This window comes from Castor canadensis, chromosome 17, assembly GCF_047511655.1.
Source record: "Castor canadensis chromosome 17, mCasCan1.hap1v2, whole genome shotgun sequence".
Classification (NCBI taxonomy): Eukaryota; Metazoa; Chordata; class Mammalia; order Rodentia; family Castoridae; genus Castor; species Castor canadensis.
In genome coordinates, this window is record NC_133402.1 from 68,680,388 (window position 1) to 68,704,275 (window position 23,888).

At 42.1% G+C, this 23,888-nt stretch overlaps 1 protein-coding gene across 5 annotated transcripts in view; it reads left to right on the forward strand.

Annotated features, from left to right (window-relative positions):
* The first annotated feature begins 2,599 nt into the window (after positions 1–2,599).
* Rnf13 (ring finger protein 13) overlaps positions 2,600–23,888 on the forward strand; it is a 117,905-nt gene continuing 96,616 nt past the window's right edge. For 2 of the 5 annotated variants that reach the window (XM_074059854.1, XM_074059855.1), the window contains exons 1-2: positions 2,612–2,754; positions 3,322–3,631. In XM_074059854.1, the coding sequence (XP_073915955.1) occupies positions 3,569–3,631 (63 nt within the window). In that variant the 5' untranslated portion in view covers positions 2,612–2,754; positions 3,322–3,568. Of the gene's footprint in view, positions 2,755–3,321; positions 3,632–23,888 lie in introns of all 5 variants that reach the window. The other 3 variants (XM_020156340.2, XM_074059856.1, XM_074059853.1) reach the window with 2 other exon arrangements.

Consider the following 23,888-nt stretch of genomic DNA (forward strand, 5'->3'; position numbering starts at 1 on the left):
CTTTCCACCTTATAAAATGGATTTACTCATTCATTTGCAACCTGGCACAGGAAGGGGGTCTTTTCTAATCTTTGGGCAGAAATTCCCAGAGGCAAGTTTTAGTGTTCTTACGTGGCACTTTTTAAAAATTTGTTCAGACCTGTGCATCTTCGTGGACTCTGCTCCTTATTGCTGTAGTAATTTTATTTTGTGTTTGATCGTCTGCCTGCATTCCTTTCTGTGTTCAGGGAGGACCATTCCCAAGCTATTTTAGACAACGATGCAATGGGATATGTGGTCTTTTTTGTTGTGGTAAAGTTGTCTGAACTTATTTTGAAAGTAGATTGTACCCTTACTTCTCCATGCTTTGTACTTTTTAGGAAGATGAAAGGCGTGAAAGCTGGAAAGCTCACTTCTTTTTATTTCTTTTCTCTTTGGTTTTGTTTTGCTTTGTTTGGAGACAGGGTCTGACCAAGTCAGGATGGCCTGGAACCAGCTATGTAGGCTGTGCTCAAACTCGTGATCTTCTGCCTCAGCCTTGTGAGTGCTGGGATTACAGGTATGTGCCACACCCACATTTTGCTTTTATAGGGAGATAACTTGTGGGCTTAAATATCATGTGCGCTATTAAAGCCTTTGTGTTCTCAAAAGCCACAATTTAAAATAAGTAGTACAATTCCCCAAACTGAAACTTCTTTCAGTTTCTTCATTCAACACAAGTGGTGGTGGGGAGAATAAGTATTTTTTTTTTTAATTTTATTTATTTATTTATTGTGGTACTGGGGCTTGAACTCAGGGCCTACACCTTGAACCACTCCACCAGCCCTTCTTTGTGAAAGGTTTTTCAGGATAGGGTCTCTCGAACTATTTGCCCGGGTTGGCTTTGAACTGTGATCCTCCTGATCTCTGCCTCCTGAGTAGCAGAAGTGAGCTCAGAAGTGAGCCACCAGCGATGGTGTACCATTCGTCAGCTTAAATGCAATACAAATGGCACATTATCTAGTTTATAACCGAGAGAACTATACCTATTGTGATCTGAAGAGCAGAACAAAGCCAGGAGTAAAATGTTCTGTTCTCAAGTTGTCTTTATTTAAGGAATTAACAGAGTTCTCTGTGTGTGTGTTTTTTTTTTTTATTGCAAAAAGTGGACTTAAAAAAAACCACTTTTTTGATGTCATGCAAGAGAGCTCATTTAACAGAGAAATCAATTTGAGATAACTTAGTGAAAAATGCTTACAAAGCTACTGTAAGTGTATGTACGCTAATTATACTATCCTTTATAATAATACCAATCCTGACTTTTATTTATGACTTTTTTTTTTTTGCAGTACTGGTTTTGAACTCAGGACTCTGCACTGAGCCACACCCTCAGCCCTTTTTGGTTTTAGTTGTTTTTTGGGTGGAATCTTGTGTTTGTCCTGGCCCGTTTTGAACGCTGACCCTCCTACCTACTCCTCGGCATAGCAGGGACCACAGGTGCATGCCACAAAGACCATTTGATTGATTGAGATGGGGTTCTCAGATTGGCCTTGAACTGTAATCCTCCAGATGGATCTCCGCCTCCAGAGTGGCTGGGATTACAGGTGCAAGCCACATCAACTGGCCTATTTACTTATGACTTTCTTAAAGGTGAAAGCACATATCAAGTATTGATTGTCTTTTCAATCAATGAAAATTGTAGAATACACAGAAGATGAAAGTTCCTTTGATGGCCTTTATTTTATTTTAAAATTTTGATTTCTAAATATATTGTATGGATTTAAATTTTACTTGAGTACGTGCAAGTTTTAAAATAGCACAAAAAACCAAACAGCAGGAAGGCAGTCTTTCCCTTATTCCTGTGACCCATTTACTCGGGTCTCCCGAAAGGCTCACGGTGACAAGTTCCATCCAGGGGTATTTCACTGACATCCACGTCATCATTCCCCCTCCCCCCGTCCTTTTAAAAAATGATGGCTAAAGGATTTGAAGCCTGTGGGCCTCCTAAAGGAGCCTGATTACTTTCAAGCAAGTACAGGATCAGGGCCTTAGCTGACATTTTCTATCAGGACCCTGCAGTCCTTGCACTTGGGCCACACTGACCTTTTTTTTTTTTTTTTAAACCTGGTGGTCGGTTTTTCAATGGGAAATTCAGATTCCAAATAGCTTGGGACAGCCAGGAGGAGGAAGGCCCATCAGGAGAGCAGTACGAAGCAGGCTGATTCGGGGACGGTCACATCACACTTGACGACTGTCCCTCGACCCAGGGCGGCTGTCCCCCCGGCATCCCCGCGATGCGCGTCCACCCCGGCCGCGCGCGCACCTCTGCCCGCACTCAGCGCAGCGCCCGCCGGGCGAGGGGGTGCAGGGCAGAGACGCCAGGCCACCGGGCGCGGCCTCGGGGCCACCAGCACCCACGGGGCGCCTGGCCGGCAGCCACTCGCTCTGCGTCCGTGGGACGCCGCCCCGCCCTGCTCTTTGGGGAACACGGATCACGCGGCCCAGAACGAGACTCAGGAACTGGGCATCTCTCCAGACCGCCCGAGCCCGGCGAGCCTCGGCGTGAGGGAGGGAAGGAGCCTTGACAGGCAGCACCGGGGACCAACAGCCTTGCTCTGCCTTCGGGCGCAAGCCAATCAGAGGTGCGGGGAGGCGGGACTTCCGCTTCGCCTGGCGTGGTCGTCCCCGCCGGACTCTGGACTGAGGGGTCGGCGCGGACCTTCAGTCATGAAGTCAGGGTAGGGACTGCTCCGTTGCAGCGCGGCCGTGAGCCTGGGTTCCGGGCCGGGCGTCCAGGTAAGAGCGTGTCCCGCAAAGCTGGCCGGGCACACCCTTCCTCCCTCGCTGGCCCGGAGCCCCGCGGCGGCCCGCAGCCCGGTCCTCACCGCCCCTCACCGCGCGCGGAGGGCAGCGGCTTCCTGCAGAAGCTGCAGGACCGGGCCCCGGGCGGCCGAGCCGTGTGTCCTGAGGTGCCGGGCTGTCCGTCTGGCTCGTTGCGTCCTCTCCGCGGGTTCTCGGGCGGAATCAGTTCCCATTACTCATGGGGGCTGTGTTGTCTTTAAAAGAAAAAAACCAAAGTGCGCCCACTTTTTTTCCTTCTTGCCCCACCCTGCTTCCTCCCCCCACATCGCCCAGTCGTCGGCGGGGACCGTCCCCGTAGGGTCCTCTTACTTAGGTCCGCTCGGGGATTACAGGCCACCCGCACCGACCGGGCACCGAAGCCCGGCGGAGGGTCCAGAGCAGGCACGCAACTTCGGTGGCGGCCGCCGCCTGTCCTCGGCCAGCTTCTGGTAAATTCCTCTGTTTCGTCCTAATTTGGCAGTCGTAAATGTCCCCAGCGATCGCTTCATCCTCCGTTTTCAGCATCGTGGGTAGCTGCTGAGATCCCCTGTGGCTGTCCCCCTGCTTGCCTGGATGGATGTCCCTGTGGGTCAGTCTTGCAGATCGGATAGCGAAAATAAAAAGGCGTTGCTTTCAGCCAGAAAGTGCTGTTCTCCTCGTACGTGGACACTTTTTGATACACTGTTACTAAGCCAGGCTGGCGAGCCTGGGAAGAGTTCCAGCGGAGGCGGGTCGCTCCAGGGTTTAGTCCGTCTGAGGACAGTTTTTCATGGCAGAAGAGATGGCTCCATTTCCGAGTGGCAGAACCGGACTGTGGAGGGTCACACAGAAGGTGAGAAGTATGCAGTGCTGTGCGCAGGGCCCATCGATGGACTCGTTGATGGATCTTGTAGTCAGTTTATGGAGTAAGAATCTTCCTTGATGGAGCTTCTGTTTCAGGTTTTTAAAAAATGCGTATGTGTCAAGAGGGAGATGTAAAGTGTATTGACATAGGTTGTGGCAAAACCAAATCTTGCAAAAAACTCATCCCAAATTTGAGAGTCAGGATAAGTTGGTTCAGCGTTGTCACTTACCAGTTGTGTGACATTATCTATAAATAAGGAAAACATTGTGAGGAGTAAATGAGATAGAGTGTTACAAAGTTAAACCTGGGATTTTTCGTGTTTGTTGTTTGAATAGGCTGGGTAGAAGTATTTCAGCTGGCTTGATATCCCTCCATGTGTAACATAAATCACAGTAAATCACTTGATATCACGTGGCCAGAAGGTGGCTTTGGGAAGTTGAACACTGAAGGGTTTGGCAAGTTCTCTTTCACCCTTGTCACTTCTCCTGAGCACTTTGGAGGGACTTAGATTGTTTCTACCTTCATCTCCCTTCCCTTGATATGCCTGCATCCCAGGGTAACATAGATGGATCAGTTTTTCAAACTCTAATTTTGGCAAAGAGAAGGTAGGACTAGGGGTGTGATTCTTAGGGGTGGGTTCATATCTCAGAGTTAAGTTGGGTAGCAAGGCATTTTATGTTTTGTACTTCTTACCATCAAGGTGTATGAAATGAATTGGCTTGGTTAAATATTATGGCATGCTTACTTCATAAAAAGATTGGATCAAAAATAGTATGATTTTGGACATTTTAAAATCTGGGAATTAATAACGTTTAGCAGAAGTCAAACTGTTTGAATATAAAACAATTTGCACCTTTTGTCATGTAACTGCCATATGGCATTGCTCATGGTGATTTCACATGTCAAAAAGGGGAAGGAAGTTGGTAAGCTTTGTTAGCTTTCTGAAAAGAGGAACAGAATTGGTACACAGTGAATTCCTTTTAGTAAAGCATTATGGTCGATCATGTTTAAAAATTCATGCATCTGGGCGTACATAAAATATCGTATTAAACTTTTACACTGCACACATTGATTTGAGAACAATGATAGCGTGTGATTGGTATTGTCAGAGTTTAACAAAACTGGAATGATAGCTAACCTTGTTAGCTAACATTTGCTGTGAGTCTAATAGATTTCCAAGTACTTTGTATTATCTTACATAAATCCCAGTCATAACCTGGCAGATAGTACAGTTATGCCCTTTTATAAATGGGAAAGCCATGGAGACTCAGATATGTAACGCGCTTAGTTACAGGTTAGTGGAGTAGCTAGAATTTGAACCTAGGTATCCTGACTCTATAAAGCCTATCTCTCGTGTCATGTCTCATTAAAATGGCAGACTGCTGTTGGACTGTTTGGATTCTTGCTTGCTGGTGACTGGGTGAACTTGCTCCTGGTGTTTTGGGAGTAGGATGATTTGTGAAGCCTGAAAATATATTCGGTAAGCGCTCTGCATGACCTCTTTTCCTTTCCCTGAAACGTGCCCATGCCCGTGAGAGTGATTGTTAGTGGTCGATGCGTTGGGGGAGAGCAGAGGCAGGAAAGCAGAGTGCATGGGCCAAGGCTGTGAGCCTGAGGCACAGGCTGGTTACAGACGGATGCAGACTGCGCCAAGTGGAGGACTTGTGTATGATTTTAGTGGGAAAGACCTCCTTTATGGTCATTAATCTGGGAACAAAGGCCCAGTGGAGAGGTAGCAGGCGCGAGGGAGGAGTTCCTAGGAGTTTAGGTAATGGCAGTTGGGGTAAGACACGATGCTTGTAATGATTTGGAAGTGTTGAGAATGACACTGAGAGCCTGAGACAGATCTTTAGGAGGATGGTGATGTGACTAGTCAAGGATGTCATGGTGAAGGGCTTTGGTGGAAGGGGATTTAGAGCACGATGGGGAGTAGTCTTGGAGCCTAGGATAGTTTCAGCATCACCTTGGAAAGGTAAAGGAAAGTGGGAAGACCCAAGTTCTCACACTGTGTGGAAACAGCCTCCGGCAGTCAGCCCACAGAGTCAGGACAGGTAACTCCTGAAATTCTCAGAGCTGCAAACTTGTCTTGCAGTAAGAACGCTCCTATTATTTTCTCCAGTGGCATATTTGGCTAGTGTGCTGGGGCGATGGAGGGAACAGTAGTGAGGAGGGAATTGTGTGACCCACAGGCTTGCGGAGGAAATCGAAGGTTTGCACACTAATAACTTTGGAAGTTTTGTTTTTTGTGTGTGTGTACTGCCAGGTGGTACGTTCAGTATTAAATTGTATATAGGTTTACTTTTGCTATCCCTTCTTTGTTATCCTGAGTTCATTAATAGCAAAACCTTTACATTCAGAGTGTGGGTGAGCTTGTCGGGGGCACAAGAGAAGGCATGGGTGGCCAGATTGCACCCACTCTACCCAAAGCATAGGGAGGCTGATAGGAAGATGGAGGTCTGTGAATAAACAAATCCGGTGTGTTCATTCTCTCGCAGCAGCTTTCTCATTCTGTGCTACAGGGATGATCAGAATACCAATTGTGAGAGTTGTTTTGAAGGTACAGTTGATGTATGGTAAGTGCCTGGTACATGCAGTGTAGCTGAGGTGTTTCTGTTACCATCGCAATCTAACAAATTGGGGCAAACTCACAATCCCAGAAAGAAATAACAGTATTCGTAAAAGGACTCAGGGGAGCCAGGTGTGGGTGACCATACCTGTAATTCCAGCTACTCCGGAGGCATGATTGTCTAAGCACAAAATGTGAGACCTTATTTGTAAAATAACTTAAGTAAAAAGGGCCGGGGGTTTGGCCGAAGTGGTAGTGTTTGCCTAATAAGTACAAGGCCTTGAGTTCAAACCCCAGTACCCACCACCACCACACAAAGGCTCAACACTAGCTGGGTGTCTTAGCAGATTTACTAGGTTTTAGGTGCAATTGTTTAAGTTTCAATTAATCAGTAAAATCTATCTATGTTCTTTTTAGTTTTCTGGAAGTCAATCCTAGTAACTTGGCTAATCAAACAAAAAGCTGTGTGGTTAAGCATGAGGAGGAAAAAGAAACATTTGTGTATCCTGTCACACCGTTGTGGAAACATTACTTGGATCCTGTTGCTTATGGGTTTTTCTGTAGTGCTCACTCACCCAGCAAATATTTGCCAAGTACCTCCTCTATCAGGTGCTGTTCTCAGCACTGAGTGGACATCAGTGAACAAATGCTCTTGTCCCCACAGACCTTGTCTTCTACCAGGAGAAGGAACCTTGGTTATGGTTTTTAGTGGTTATCCTACCACTGTAAACAGCTGGTAGGAGTGTGGAGTGCTGAAGGATGGGCTGGGCCTCTCAAGCTCATCTTTCTCTCCCCTTTGTCGCCCTGGAATGACTTATTTTTTGCCTACTGCCATGCATTACATACGTTGAGGGTTGAATTGTTCTTATGTCTTCACACTTTTTAAAATCTCTTTTGTCACCCAGAATTAATTAATAGTAAATCCTTTGAAATCAGAAACATTTAATGCTCACAGATATAGGTACACCCTGCACGTTTATGCAGGGAGGTGAACCGTGAACACTCAGGACTCCTGTCCTCAGTGACTGGAGAGCAGGGAAAGAGGAGGGTGCTGCTCTGAGAGCTTCTGAGGTTCTCTTGTGGCTGAAAGCATCAAGAGTAAGGATATCTGGGTGTTATCCAACTTGTTCCCTCATAAGCTGGGTGACTTTGCATTCATAACTTTACCTCTCAGTTCATTTCCTCCTCTGTAAGTGAGGTCACTGGAATTTTCCAGTTAAAAACTTCTGTTTTAGGACATCTTACAAGATGTGTTTTACTTTACAAATATACACTAAATAGAGCTGATTATGAACATACACTGAATAAGCATGAGGAAAATTTATGCTTTTAGTTAATGAACCAGATGTTTAAAACAGGTATCTACAAAATTAATGTTATGTTTAATGCTATTTACAAAATGATGGCTTTGTGATTTTTAAAAAATAAGAGTTAAATATAGCCTCGGTTCAGTGGCTCATGCCTGTAATTCCAGCTACTTGGGAGGTGGAGATCTGGAAGATCACACTTTGAGGCCAGCCTGGGTAAAAAGTTCACAAGATCACATCTCAGCCAATGGCTGGCTGTGGTGACATGCCTGTCATTCCAGCTATCCAGAGAAGTACAAATAGGAGGATATGGTCCAGGTCATCCCAGGCATCAAATGATAAAAACCAACATGGCTCAAGTGATAGAGTAACTACTCTGGAAGTGCAAGGCCCTGAGTTCAAACCCCAGTCCTGCCCGCCACCCCCCCCCAAAAAAAAAAAAAAAAAAAAACTAATGCAAAAAGGGCTGGTGGAACGGAGTACCACAAAAAACAGTAGGCAAAATATAGCCTAATGTATAGTTGCCTCCTTTTCCATTATGAAAAGGAGAGAGAAGCCATAATACTTTAGGTGTTAACAGTAGGTCCTCATAGTGGTCACACTTTCAGATTTTACTTTTCACAACAGTCACATGCCTCTGTTCATTATGCTAGATGTTAAACATACAGAATCAGAAAGTGTATCGTTCCTAGATTGAAAGAGTTTGAAGAACAAGAGGGGCAAACAGTTTAAGTCGTTCTGTTACATTGTGGTGGCACAAAGAGAGCATCTAGTGAGAAGCCAGAAGAGGAAGCCCGCAGGGTTGGAGAGAAGACAGGACTGAGCCTGAGAGAAGAGTGGCTGTGCTAACTCACGATTTGGACTTGAACTTTATTCTCAATGCCTATTTAATCTGTTCAGGAATTTTATGGAGGGAGGAACATAATCAGGCTTTGTTTTGTTTTGTTTTTTGCAGCACTGGGGTTTAAATTTAGGGTTTTGCACTTGCCTGGCTCTACCACTTAAGCCATACCCCACCCAGCCCCGACTGGCGCTTTTTATAGCTACCTTTCTCTTCCTCTTAAAGAAGGTGATCTGTGAGGAAGATGTTCTGTTATTTCTGGTTATTTCAGTGATACATGAGATGAGGAGGTCAGTCTTTCAACTCTAAAGCCTGAGCAACATTCAGACATTAAAACCTTGAGATATCTGTTGCCACATTTATAAAAATTGAAGAAACCACTGAAATTTTGGGAAATTCTGTACATTGATAAAAGAACTTTTGGTTAGCTACAAGAATTTGACTCCAAATCTTTTCTAAGGGAGTTAGAAATTTGTTGACGTTTTGGCGATTGAATGAAATAAATGTACATAAAATCTGCATGGAGAAAGAGTCTTAGTCATGGTTAGATCAGGGATGCAGAGCCATTTTGGATGGTAGTGATACATAAATTGTGACAGCCTAGGGCCTGCTGTGCTGGTGTTGGGTAAACTGGGGGATTTCGGGTCAGTTGATGGCGGGTAGGAAGGAGAACCGGAAGTGAGGTACAGAGAGAAGGCAGCCCCCAGGGACAAGGGGCTTGCTGTCTAGAAACCTTAAAATGAGGAGCTAAGTGTGCTTTCTCTCTTCCAACTAGCGGTATTTTTAGGGTTAGAAAAATGATAACAATTTGTTAAATGGCAATGTGATAATTTATGAAGAAGTTAGTTACAATGGCATTAACAAGTCAGTAAGCGATGGAGTTGAAATCAGAGCCCTCACCCTGCATCAGTCACCTCCTTTGCAGTTAAACTTGAAAAGTCACAGGGGTTTTTATATCTGATAAAATTTCACACGTCTGCAGTACTGAGATTTGGACAAGCCTCAAATAATTTTTTTTCTTTTACTTCTGAAGACATTTAGTAATTAAAATAATGTTTTAAAAATAGCCATACAGTTACAGTAAAATAAAAACACAACAAAGGCTTTTTCCCTGAGTCATTTGAGGGGAAGCTTATTGCTCTGCTTCTCTGTAGCCCCCAAATACTTTAAGGTTCCCACAGACAAGAAAATTCTCCTTGATGAAATAGGCGATTTCAGCTGGGGGCAGAAGTACAAGGTGAGCATCTTGTGCCAGAAAACAAAGAAGAGTTCAAAAGTGCTGGGACTGTGTCAGAAAGACAGGAAACCAGCTCCGCTCTGGTCACATCGAATAACAGTTTAGGAGTTGGTAACCCACTGACTGAAACATAACCAAATACGTGAATTGAATTTTGATGAGAAATGGGATTGCTGTAGTAGAGAGACTAGTGACTTCTCTCCAAAGATAACCACATCATAATACCTAGAACCTATGAATATGCTGCCTTGTATAGCAAAAGGAACATTGCAGGTATGGGTCAGTAACTTGGGTTGGGAAGATTACCTGGGATTATTGAGGTGGATTCCATATGAAAGCAGAGGAGGAGCTTGGAATATGACAGTGAGAAGGCAACAGTCTGCATTGCTGGCTGTGAAGGGGGGTGGTGTGGGCAGCCTCTTGGAACTCACACGCAACAATCAACTGTGTAATTTAAAAGGTTTTGTTGTAAACATTCAGAGATGGTAGCCTCGGCCAGTACATTTGCGTAATGAATGATGTCACCAGGAGATGATGGGGATTTCACATTCAGCTCCTGATGACTCTGGTGGGCATGCATTCACTTCACTCTTTTCCCTATTGAGAGAAGCACTGCCTAATTTAAATACTGTTAAAAGCAGCAAGATAATTGTGTTAGTTGTTAATTTATTGTTTCTCTGCTTCAGAACTCGCCCTTCAGTACCTGCTGTACAGGAATGGACCGGACTCTAAATTCTCCTTACAAAGAACACGATGCTGAACTTTACTTTTAACTTTTTTGATACGAGTATGATTGTACACATGAATACATTGAACAAATTATACGGTGTAGGAGTACTGCTATGAACACAGGGCAATATACTTCATGGTCAGAAACTTTGTTATCAGAAGGAGAAATAAATCAGGAAGTTATACATTCATTCACGATAGAGAAGTGATGGTAGTGGGTTAGGGTGGGACAGAATTAAAGTTACTAAAAAATATTAATACTCTGTAAACACTGATTTGACTCATTTAACTTTGAGACCATTTCTTGTTAATTATATCCTTCTGATGCTGAACTTTATTAGGTGCTGGAGGGAACTTGCTGGAGGAGGGTGTTTTTTCTCCCTTCACCCACGAATGTGTGCTTTTCATACTTCTGCTGCATGTTCCTGTACAAGTGGGTGTAAGTGGATGTCCAGTGCTGTGCTGCCTCAGTGGCGTCTCTACCACTCCTTCCCTCAGCAAGCTTGCAGCTCAGTCCTGCTGACCACTTTGCTGTGGCCCTTCTGATGTGGACACCATGGACTTGGGTCTCAGACACACAGTGCCTTGATTACTCCTGTGTGTAGTCCTGCAGCCCACTTGTCACCAACACTACCATTCCAGGCCATACTCCTGCAGCAATGCCCTAGTCATCTCTGCAGCCCAGGGTGTTGTATCTGGCCTTCCTGGCAGATTTGGACCAACTCTGTCTGATCAGCCTAGTGACACTCTGTTAACCAGTGTCCTCCATTAAGGACTGGACTTGAGCCTCGGGGAAGGGACCCCTCTTCCAGCTTTGTCCTTTTGGGTATATTCCTTAGTCTTACTCTGCTACCACAGTTTAATAGTTCTCTTTAGTAGAATATTAGGAACAGCTTTAGTGACTTGTAGTTGACATGATAAACTGTATTCACAGTGTCTCCTTTGATAAACTCTCCCATACTTATGTGTGAGTGTGAAGCCATCACTGTTTCGAAGTTGAACAGAGCATTACTCAGACGTTTGCTCAGATTCCTCTCCACTCCCTTTATGTCTTCGTATTTACTGTCCTGTCATGGTTATGTAGTTATTTACAGTAGCATTCTCCATTGAATAAACAGTATGCTTTCTGTCTCCTTGTCCATCTCCTGCTGGTCAGAACTGGTACCTGGAGAGCTCTAGGACGCAGATCTGGAAATGTGAGTGTTTGATAATTGGTTTTTGTCTGAACTCAGTGCTGAGTCATTGTCAGTGGGAACTGGGGTGCAATCAGGGTGCTACAGTTAAGCTGTCACTGTGGTTGGTTGAGATGGATTCCCAACTAGTGTGCATGGCATGCCTGGGAGCTGAGTGGCCAGTGGCTCCTACATTTGACCTTTGCATCAATAATGGTAACTTAAGAACTGCAGTGTGGGTGTGTAAACTGAGTGCATCAGAGAGACAGTGACAGCTCAGACTTGCTTAATTCTCTGTTCATGATTTGCCTTTTTTCATTCATTTTTTTGATTGCACATTTGAGAGACAATTTCATCTCCTCCAGATTGTGAATAGACTCGAATTAAAATCTGTGTTTCTCGCTCATTTAAAAATGTTTTTTCCTGTATTAGATAAAAGCGGTGCACACATAGAAATCTTGAGCAGGTAGAATAGATTCATTAAGATTTTTTTGTGTGTGTGTTTTCCCCTCTTTTGTTTACTATATACCACGTAAAATGAAATGGACTTTAAGTCTTTATTCTGAAACATGCAGATAAGGATAAAGAAAATAATAAAGAAGTCCCATCACTCAGTTTGCATGTATTAACAGATTTTCATTGTTTCATAGTATTTGTCTTTATTTTTGATGTATGTATAAAACATTTTTCACATTTTTTTTTCTTTTTTGGTGGTGTTGAGAATCAAACTCAGAGCTTCCTCACACATACTAGGGAGTGCTTTCCCTCTGAGCTATATCCCCAGCCATACATAAACATTTTTGATATTAAAGTCTTACACATGTTTTAAAGCTTAGTTAACAGATGGTCACATTCAGATGGTCTACATTCTATAGACCATCATTCTATAGGTGATGGTATAAAGAGAGGGCATGTGTTCATTCATTCTACACCTATGATGTGTCAGGTACTGTTCACACATCCGGGAAATAAAGATGCATGTCTTTGAAGAATATATATCCTTGCAGCACGTCAGGATGCTTGAGACAATAAGCAATATAACTAGAAAATTATATATGATAGAAAGTAACAAGTATTTTAAAATATGGTAGATGCCTAGACAGGCTGCAGACACTAGCTAAAGGGAGAGTGGGGTATACAGAAAGGAAGGTGAAGAACAAGGCTGTGGTGATGCGTTGAAGAACCAGTGGCCACCATCAGTGGTCTTGGTGTGGCTTGATCTGATGTCCCATGCTTCCTACCACAAGCATAGCAGTCCAAGCACCTGCTCACAGGCAGCTGTCCAAATGTCACTGCATATGATGGCTTCTGCTCAGGAGCTGCACATCGCTTGCAAAATGAGGAGTGACGATGGGGAGAGGGAAGGGGCTGGCTCATTCACTCAGGCAGTCAGAGTCTAGGACTTAGGCAGACAAATGACTCCCCAGTCTGGAAACAGAGTGAGAGCACAGGTTACTTTGTTTTATTTTAAAGGCTGTTTGAAGGATGAGAGGAAACATGCATGTCAGATGTTTAAGACAGTGGTTGACACGAAATCAAGTTTTCTGTCCATGTTGACTGTGGTGGTGGCGCACGTTGAAACATCATAAAAACGACATTCTGGTTTAGTGCTGGGCATATTTTGATAACCAACAAATTTTCTGCCATGTTTCCCTACATGGTGCTTAAGGTTCTGATGCCCATGACAGCAGCTCCATTGTCTGTTGCCTTTTTCTAGTTTGCTGTGGCTTGTTGCTGGGGTTGGCCACCCATGGCCTGGATGACAATGGTGGCATTGGAGAGGACTGTGAACTGCGTTTTGTTAGCACTCCTGTTTTTTCTCACGCTCTTTTCTGCCTTGACCTTCTGTCCACTGCCCATTGACTTGGGAGGAGTTGATGAATGATGACTTGGTATGCCTCTTGTCAACCTTTGGCTGGGAAAGTGTTTTCCATGTTTGACTTGATCATAAGGGCAGTAGAAGACATTAAAAAGTCAGTTTGTAAGCTTTCTGTCTGAATCTCCAGGGAAGTTCCTGGGAATATTTTTGTCACGGGTCTGTGGTAATTTGTGATATGCTGGGGTGTATTTTCCGATTTTCTTGGTGATAAGAATTACCAGTTACATGTTAATAATATATGAATAATACACATGGTCGGGTCCCATCTCATATCCACTGAATGAGAAGCCGTAACTCTGAGCTTGAGTAGGAATTTCTTTTTTAACCAGTATATTGATATACTTGGTGTATATGATTTTGTTAGACTTCAGTTTAGCAGCATTTCACAATACTTCCATGCAGTGAGAAAAACAAAAATAGCCAGATGCTGTGACTCATGCCTATAATCCCAGCTACTTGGGAGTCAGGGATTTGGAGTATCTCAGTTCAGGGCCACCCAGGGGTAGGGTGGGGGTAAGATGCCATCTCAACAAATAAGTTAGGCATAGTGGTAATAGCTGTGGTCCCAGCTATATGGGAGGTGTAGGTAGGAAGATCAACGTCTGAGGCTGGCTCTAGGGTATGTAAAGCAGTGTACGGCTTAGAGGACAGTCAGAGCTAGACACGGCCTCATGGCCTCGCCCACTGCTTGGGAGGCCTAGGCAGCAGGATTACGGGTTCTTGGACAGCATAGCAAGACCCCATCTCAAAAAACAGTTGCTAGCTTTGCAAAGCACCATTTCCCACCATACCCCTTTTATGCAGAAGTGTCCACTTCATTTCTGTGATGATAACTTCCTTTCCTTTATGTTATTGCTTTGTTTTTTTTTTTCTTGGTGATAACTGGAGTTTAAACTCGGGGCCTCATGCTTGCTGGGCAGGAGCTCTATCACTTGAGCCACACCTGCAGCCCTTTTTGGTTTTACTTATTTTTCAGATAGAGTCTTGTGTTTTTGCCAAGTGTCAGACTTGGACTGTGATTCTCCTTGCTGTGCCTCCCAAGTAACTGGATGACAGGCGTGCACCCACACCCAGTTTTACTGATTGAGATGGAATTGCAACGGCTTTTGCCCAGGCTGGCCTCGAACATGGTCCTTCCAATCTCTGCTCCCTGACTAGCTGGGATTAATGTTTTTACCTGTTAGATGCGAATTTCTATGCAATCTAATTTGTTTAGGCATCTGGAGAAGTTCATTTGAGTAGGGTCATATAGTGTTCCTGTTCTTTGTGACTTGGTTGCTGACCTTTATTTTTGTGAAAGTTGTCTGTAGTGGTCATGCAGCTGTCGCTCATTTTCATTGCTGTAGAGAATTCTGCATGTGTTTGTGCCACGTTTATTAATCCCACCTGGTGGCTAATGCTGTAATATTTAATATAAAAAGCAACTGTTGCCTATGTCTGCATGAGGGTAGAGCACATTTGAGGAAGAACAGGCCCAGGTCCTATCCTATCACTAACAGTAAAAATAGCCTTGATTCTGTTGTGATTGGTATTTTGATGGGAATAGTGTTTCTATGGGAAAAACGCAATGCGAGTGCACACCAAAACAACAGACCCTGAAGTTGGAGAATTCAGTGTTTAGAAGAAATATGTTCCTTAACACTTGACAATTATAAATTTGTTCATTTAGTTTCATTTGTTTTAAGAAATCAAATTGTAGAACAATCATCAGAGCAGAATAAAAAATTTGCTTTGGTTGATAGTAGTTAAAAATCTTAGATTAGGCTTGGTTTTGGTTTAGAAGACTTTATGTTGTAGGAATTAGATAATCTTTTATTTTTGTAAAAATATTGGAAATTTAATTTTTGTTTAAAAAGTTAACTTTTGTTTTTATTTTGTTTTCTAATGTATATTTTTACATGAGAACTTCTGAATCATTCTTCTGAAAAACTTTAAAAAATACTGTGCTTTTCAGGATTTTAACTGTAGTGCATAGTAGTAGCTGTCAGACCTGCTGGGTATCAGATGCTTCATAAGGAACGATTTAGGACCTTACGGATGCACTCAGGTGTGCACAGGTTGTCAGAGGAACACTGGTGTGGAGGAAATGTTACTGCACCGTAATGTCATCTGCATATGTGACCATGATCACATTTGTTAGAAAAGTGGGACTGGCTACAGCAGATTTCCCACTAAAATAATTAGTAATTGTTCACTTTATTTTTTTGTCATTGCTTAGTACAGCATATATTCTTTTGATGCTTATTATAAGATACATTTGTTAGGAGAGAGAAATTGAAATTACTACTGATTAAATCTTTTATAAATTAGGAAAAGGTTGCAGTCATCTTAGTAGTAGGCATTTTGTCCAGTTTCTCTGCCAGTGGTGCTCAGGAATGTGTTTGAGAACCGGTAGACCATATGCGTCCTTGGGGGCTTCTGTGCCTGCCGTGGTTGGCTGTTATGGGAGTGCTGTTGGCACTGAAGGAGCTGGCATCACACTGTGGAGTTGTTTGCAGAATTGTCATTTGCAAAGGCATTTTCTCAAGGGAATGTTGGTCTTAAACACTGGCTAAATGCCTCTGTCATTCTTAAAGTTTTAAAATTTTAGATAGATGAGTTGTATACAACTCATATTGCCACAGACTTAACATGAAGTTAGGCTTTATTGTGATGCTTGGGAAAGTTTTTAATTTTATAATCACTGGACCGGAATTGGATGAGTAACTGTCAGCTGTGTTCTAAACTCATGCAGACAGTCACGTTTGCTTGCCAGGGTGCTCAAGTTCTCAAAAAACAGGTCAGAGAACGTCAACAGAATCACAAGTTGGTTTCTATAGAAAAGATCAACAAAACTAACAACCATTTAGCTAGACTGATGAAGAAAAAAAGATGTTTAAAAGAATTGTAACAAACCTAGTTTTGCAGATCTTACTTAGTTTTATTTGTAATTCTAGAGTAGGGCAGTAATTTGGACAAAACATAATTCAGAATCCCATACCACTCCGTGGGCTGTAGTTCAGAATCTCACATCACTCCATGGGCAGGATATTTTTATAGCCAAGGAAAAGAGATAATGGTACTGGAAGCAGGCTCTGGGAGTATGGTTTGTGCCTGCCTTGTTTGAATGTGGTAAACAGTTGGATACTTGTGACTGACTGACACTCAGGTACTTCTTGTAAGAGTAGGGAATGATCCACCTAAATCAAGGTGACTGCTCACTACTGCAGAGAAACCATTGGGCCAAATGTAAAATGTGTACAGAGATAGCTTTACATCAAACTCAACTAAAATCAGAAATGAAAGAAGGGACTTCACTACTAATTTTGAGAGCACTTTTTTTTTTGCAGTGCTGAAACTCAAAGCTTTACGCTTGCTAAACAGGCACTCTACTAGAGCCATAGAGCCATCCCACCAGCAGAAATTTCTTTTGCAGTACTGGGGTTTGAACTCAGGGCTTCATGTTTGCTAGGCAGGCGTTCTACTATTTGAGCCATGCTTGCAGCCTTCCAATTTTGAGTATTAAGAAAGAGTACTATAGGATTCCAAGATGGCGGCTAGAGGGAGGAAGCAGAAAGCGAGCCTCCTATAGTGAAATCTTGGAGAGACGCTGGAGACACACTTTGCAGGCATAATCACTGAGAAGAGGCATAACTTTGACCCCTCCACACCTCCAGCCGGCGCAGAGAATCTCCACTTCACATTAAACGGAGAAACCAGGAGGGCCCCCGGGCCACCAGTCACCCGCGCCCAGATGGCTTGGGAAGACGCGGACCAGGTGAGCTTCGCGGTACCGTGGTACTCCCACAGACAAGCCTGGGCCAGAGCAGCATAGCCCCCTGGACAGACTGACCTGCACCTGGGGAAAAAAGAGAAACTGAGTAATAAGCAATAAGAACAATAAAGGCACGCAGGAAAGACAGTGGGGCGCACTGAGCGTCGAAGATTGGGGGAAGGGAATCCTTCCCGGGACTGTAAATAAACAAGCCGGGTAGGAAGGAGAGGCTCTGGCAGGAGCGGGGGTGTGCGCCCAGCAACCAGGAGCGGGAAAGCTTGTGAGAGTGGCGGAGGGAGGAAAACTCCACAGGAGAGGAGGGAAGACCCACTTCCCACGTGAACTGTAAACAAACATGGCGGCTGGCAGGAGCAGCAGCACCGCCCAGTAATCAGGAGCAGGAAAGCTTGTGAAAGTGGTGGTGGGGGGAAGACCCACCTCCCACATGAACTGTAAATAAACACACAGGTCTGAGAAAGCGGGTGCTGTGTCACCTTTCCCAGTGTGCTTGGAAAGGGGAAAGCTTGTAGCAGAGGCTCCCGCACAGGAGAACTCTGAGCAAACAAAGCCTGCAGGGCCATGTGAGTGCTAAGCTCACCCCAGAGATCTGCATAAATAACGCCTCCAGGAGCAGCAGGCTGACAGCAGCAGGCAGGCAAGCCACAGCTGCAGATACCATTCTCAGTACTGTCTCCAGACTCTTTTTTTTCCTTTTTCTCCCTACCTTTGATGAGAGAACAACCGAATTACATCTGCATGCTGAAAAACTTACTGAAACTGTATTGCTATTGAACTTGGGACACTTGGTGGGTTCTTTTTTTTTGTGTGTGTGTGTAGTTTTGTTCTACTTTATGTGTCCCCTTTGATGAGACAACTACAGAACAACATCTGAGGCACCATCTCCAGGATTGGAGACTGAGAAGGACACCCAAATTATTAAGACTGAAACTTCATTGTATTTGAACTTGGAGGTTTTTTGTTTTTTTTTTTTTCTAATTTTCTATTTTCCATTTTATTTTAATTCATTTTTATATTTAGATATTTCTCTCATTTACTTATTTTTTTTTTAGTTTTGATTTTCAATCCTCTGTCTCTCTAATGTCTGTTCGCTTGCTTACTGTCAATTAGTACACTAACTCTCCCTGTTTATACCTTTGAAACTTTCTTGTCTGAAACCTTGTTCTGCTTTCTCACTCTTGTCTGTGTATTTGTTTTCTCCTTTTCTTTAACTTCTTGCTTTCCATCTCAGCTCACCCTTCCATTCTAAATATCACCATTGTTATTATTACAAGCTAGAAAATACTTAATTGCACACAGTACAGGGACAGTAACAACACCAAAGACAATGACGGGAAGACAGAAAAAACAGGGAAACTAGTTTCCCCACAGCAAAAAATTAGTACAAGAACCAGAGGGGAATGAAGAGAACAGAAACTCAGATCCAGACTCCAACAAAATGAAGATAAACTATGCCAAAGGACCGATTGAAGCCCACAAGAATAATTTAAAAGGAGACATACTACAGGTACTCAATGAGAATTTTATAGAGATGATACTGGATAGGGTCAACCAAAATGTACAAGAGACACTCAAGAAATTCCAAGACAACAAAAATAGAGTATTTGAAAAAGCAAAAGAAGAAATAAAGGAAACCATAGAAGCACTGTATAAACACCAAAGTGAAAGAGAGAACACGATGAATAAACGGATAAATGAACTCAGGATAAAAATAGACAACATTAAACAGGAAAACAGCCAGGATATGGAAAACCTCAGAAAAAAGAACGAAACAGAACTGCAAAACAAAACGGAAGGCCAATCCAGCAGAATAGAACAAACAGAAGACAGAATCTCAGAACTTGAAGATGAAATGGTAATTAAAGGAAAAACCGAAGAACTATTAATTAAACAACTCAAGACCTGTGAAAAGAAAATGCAAGAACTCACCGACTCCATCAAAAGACCAAACTTGAGAATCGTAGGCATCGAAGAAGGAGAAGAGGTGCAAGTGAAGGGAATGCGTAATCTATTCAACAAAATAATAACGGAAAATTTCCCAAATCTAGAGAAAGATATTCCCATACAGATGCAAGAGGCCTCCAGGACACCAAACAGACCAGATCAAAATAGAACTACCCCATGACATATCATCATTAAAACAACAAGTTCAGAAACTAAGGAAAGAATATTGAAGGCTGTAAGAGAGAAAAAAACAAGTAACATACAAAGGTAAACCCATCAAAATCACAGCAGACTTCTCAACAGAAACATTTAAAGCAAGAAGAGCGTGGGGTGAGATCTTCCAGGCACTGAATGAAAATAACTTCAACCCCAGGCTACTCTACCCAGCAAAACTATCATTCAAAATAGATGGAGCAATAAAAGTCTTCCATGATAAGGAGAAACTAAAACAATATGTGACCACAAAGCCACCACTACAAAAGATTCTTCAAGGGATTCTGCACACAGAAAGTGAAGACCAACATAACCATGAAAGGACAGGCAGCACCAAACCACAGGAAAAGAAAAAGCAAGACAGTAGAGAGTAACATCAAGTTAGCTACACACAATCAAACCTTCAAACAACTAAGACAACTCAATGACAGGAATCACCACATACCTATCAGTACTAACACTTAATGTTAACGGACTTAATTCACCCATCAAAAGGCACCGTTTGATGAAATGGATTAAAAAGGAAGATCCAACAATTTGTTGCTTACAGGAGACCCATCTCACAGACAGAAATAAGCATAGGCTTAGGATGAAAGGCTGGAAGAAGATTTACCAAGCCAATGGACCCCGAAAACAGGCAGGAGTAGCAATACTTATCTCTGACAAAGTAGACTTCAAACCTACATTGATCAAACGAGATAAAGAAGGACATTCCATACTAATAAAAGGGGAAATAGTCCAAAAGGAAATAATCATTAATCTGTGTGCACCCAATGTCAACGCACCCAATTTCATCAAACATACCCTGAAAGACCTAAAAGCATATGTAAACTCCAACACAGTGGTTGTGGGAGAGTTTAACACCCCATTATCATCAATAGATAGGTCATCCAGACAAAAAATCAACAAAGAAATCCAAGATCTAAAATATGCAATAGATCAAATGGACCTAGTAGATGTCTACAGAACATTTCATCCAACTTCTACACAAGATACATTCTTCTCAGCAGCCCATGGAACCTTCTCCAAAATAGATCATATCCTAGGGCACAAAGCAAGTCTCAGCAAATATAAGAAAACAGAAATTACACCGAGCATACTATCTGATCACAATGCAATAAAACTAGAACTCGACAACAAAAGTAAAGACAAAAAACATGCAAACAGCTGGAAACTAAATAACTCATTACTTAATGAAGAATGGATCATCGATGCAATAAAAGAGGAAATTAAAAAGTTCCTGGAAGTCAATGAAAATGAAAACACAACCTACCGGAACCTATGGGACACAGCTAAGGCAGTCCTGAGAAGAAAGTTTATAGCCATGAGTGCATATATTAAAAAGACTGAAAGATTCCAAATCAATGACCTAATGATACATCTCAAACTCCTAGAAAAACAAGAACAAGCAAATCCCAAAACAAATAGAAGGAGAGAAATAATAAAAATAAGAGCGGAAATCAACAAAATAGAAACCAAAAAAACCATACAAAGAATTAATGAAACAAAAAGATTCTTTGAAAAAATAAACAAGATCGATAGACCCCTGGCAAACCTGACTAAAATGAGGAGAGAAAAAACCCAAATTAGTAGAATCAGGAATGCAAAAGGGGAGATAACACCAAACACCATGGAAGTCCAGGAAATCATCAGAGATTACTTTGAGAACCTATATTCAAATAAATTTGAAAATCTAAAAGAAATGGACAGATTTCTAGATACATACGATCATCCCAAACTGAACCAAGAGAAAATTAATGACCTGAATAGACCTATAACACAAAATGAAATTGAAGCAGCAATCAAGAGTCTCCCCAAAAAGAAAAGTCCAGGACCTGATGGATTCTCTGCTGAATTCTATCAGACCTTTAAAGAAGAACTGACACCAACCCTCCTTAAACTGTTCCACGAAATAGAAAGGGAAGGAAAACTGCCAGACACATTTTATGAAGCCAGTATTACACTTATCCCAAAACCAGGCAAAGACACCTCCAAAAAGGAGAACTATAGGCCAATCTCCTTAATGAACATTGACGCAAAAATCCTCAACAAAATAATGCCAAACCGAATTCAACAACACATCAAAAAGATTATTTACCACGACCAAGTAGGCTTCATCCCAGGAATGCAGGGGTGGTTCAACATACGAAAATCAATAAACGTAATAAACAACATTAACAGAAGCAAAGACAAAAACCACTTGATCATCTCAATAGATGCAGAAAAAGCCTTTGATAAGATCCAACACCATTTCATGATAAAAGCTGTAAGAAAACTAGGAATAGACGGAAAGTACCTCAACATTATAAAAGCTATATATGACAAACCTACAGCCAGCATTATACTTAACGGAGAAAAACTGAAACCATTCCCTCTAAAATCAGGAACCAGACAAGGATGCCCACTATCTCCACTCCTATTCAACATAGTCCTGGAATTCCTAGCCAGAGCAATTAGGCAAGAAGAAGGAATAAAAGGAATACAAATAGGTAAAGAAACTGTCAAAATATCCCTATTTGCAGATGACATGATCCTATACCTTAAAGACCCAAAAAACTCTACTCAGAAGCTTCTAGACATCATCAATAGCTATAGCAAGGTAGCAGGATATAAAATCAATATAGAAAAATCATTAGCATTTCTATACACTAACAATGAGCAAACTGAAAAAGAATGTATGAAAACAATTCCATTTACAATAGCCTCAGAAAAAATCAAATACCTAGGTGGAAACCTAACAAAAGATGTGAAAGACCTCTACAAGGAAAACTATACACTTCTGAAGAGATTGAGGAATACTATAGAAAGTGGAGAGATCTCCCATGCTCATGGATTGGTAGAATCAACATAGTAAAAATGTCGATACTCCCAAAAGTAATCTACATGTTTAATGCAATTCTCATCAAAATTCCAATGACATTCATTAAAGAGATTGAAAAATCTACTGTTAAATTTATATGGAAACACAAGAGGCCACTAATAGCCAAGGCAATACTCAGTCAAAAGAACAATGCAGGAGGTATCACAATACCTGACTTCAAACTATATTACAAAGCAATAACAATAAAAACAGCATGGTACTGGCACAAAAACAGACATGAAGACCAGTGGAACAGAATAGAGGATCCAGATATGAAGCCAAACAAGTATAACCAATTTGTCTTTGACAAAGGAGCTAAAAATATACGATGGAGAAATAGCAGCCTCTTCAACAAAAACTGCTGGGAAAACTGGTTAGTAGTCTGCAAAAAACTGAAACTAGATCCGTGTATATCACCCTATACCAATATTAACTCAAAATGCATCAAAGATCTTAATATCAGACCCCAAACTCTTAAGTTGATACAAGAAAGAGTAGGAAATACCCTGGAGTTAGTAGGTATAGGCAAGAACTTTCTCAACAAAACCCCAGCAGCACAGCAACTAAGAGATAGCATAGATAAATGGGACCTCATAAAGCTAAAAAGCTTCTGTTCATCAAAAGAAATGGTCTCTAAACTGAAGAGAACACCCACAGAGTGGGAGAAAATATTTGCCAGCTATACATCAGACAAAGGACTGATAACCAGAATATATAGGGAACTTAAAGAACTAAATTCTCCCAAAACTAATGAATCAATAAAGAAATGGGCAAGTGAACTAAACAGAACTTTCTCAAAAGAAGAAATTCAAATGACCAAAAAACACATGAAAAAATGCTCACCATCTCTAGCAATAAAGGAAATGCAAATTAAAATCACACTAAGATTCCACCTTACCCCTGTTAGAATAGCCATCATCAGCAACACCACCACCAACAGGTGTTGGCGAGGATGCGGGGGAAAAAGGAACCTTCTTACACTGTTGGTGGGAATGTAAACTAGTACAACCACTCTGCAAAAAAATTTGGAGGCTACTTAAAAAGCTGGACATCGATCTACCATTTGATCCAGCAATACCACTCTTGGGGATACACCCAAAAGACTGTGACACAGGTTACTCCAGAGGCACCTGCACACCCATGTTTATTGTGGCACTATTCACAATAGCCAAGTTATGGAAACAGCCAAGATGCCCCACCACTGATGAATGGATTAAGAAAATGTGGTATCTATACACAATGGAATTTTATGCAGCCATGAAGAAGAACGAAATGTTATCATTCGCTCGTAAATGGATGGAATTGGAGAACATCATTCTGAGTGAGGTTAGCTTGGCCCAATAGACCAAAAACCATATGTTCTCCTTCATATGTGGGCTTTAGTTCAAGGGCAAACACAACAAGGGGATTGGACTTTGATCACATGATAAACTGAGAGCACACAAGGGAGGTATGAGGATAGGTAAGACACCCAAAAAACAAGATGGCATTTGTTGCCCTCAATGCAGAGAAACTAATGCAGAAACTTTAAGGCGACAGAGGACAATAGGAGAAGGGGATCAGGAGCTAGAGAAAAGGTCAGTTCGAGAAAAATTAAGTTAGAAAGTGACACTTAAATACAGGAAAGGAATGAGAGGAATCTCACACTATAGCTATCCTTATCTCAACCAGCAAAAACCCTTGTTCCTTTCTATTATGGCTTATACTTGCTCTACAACAAAGTTA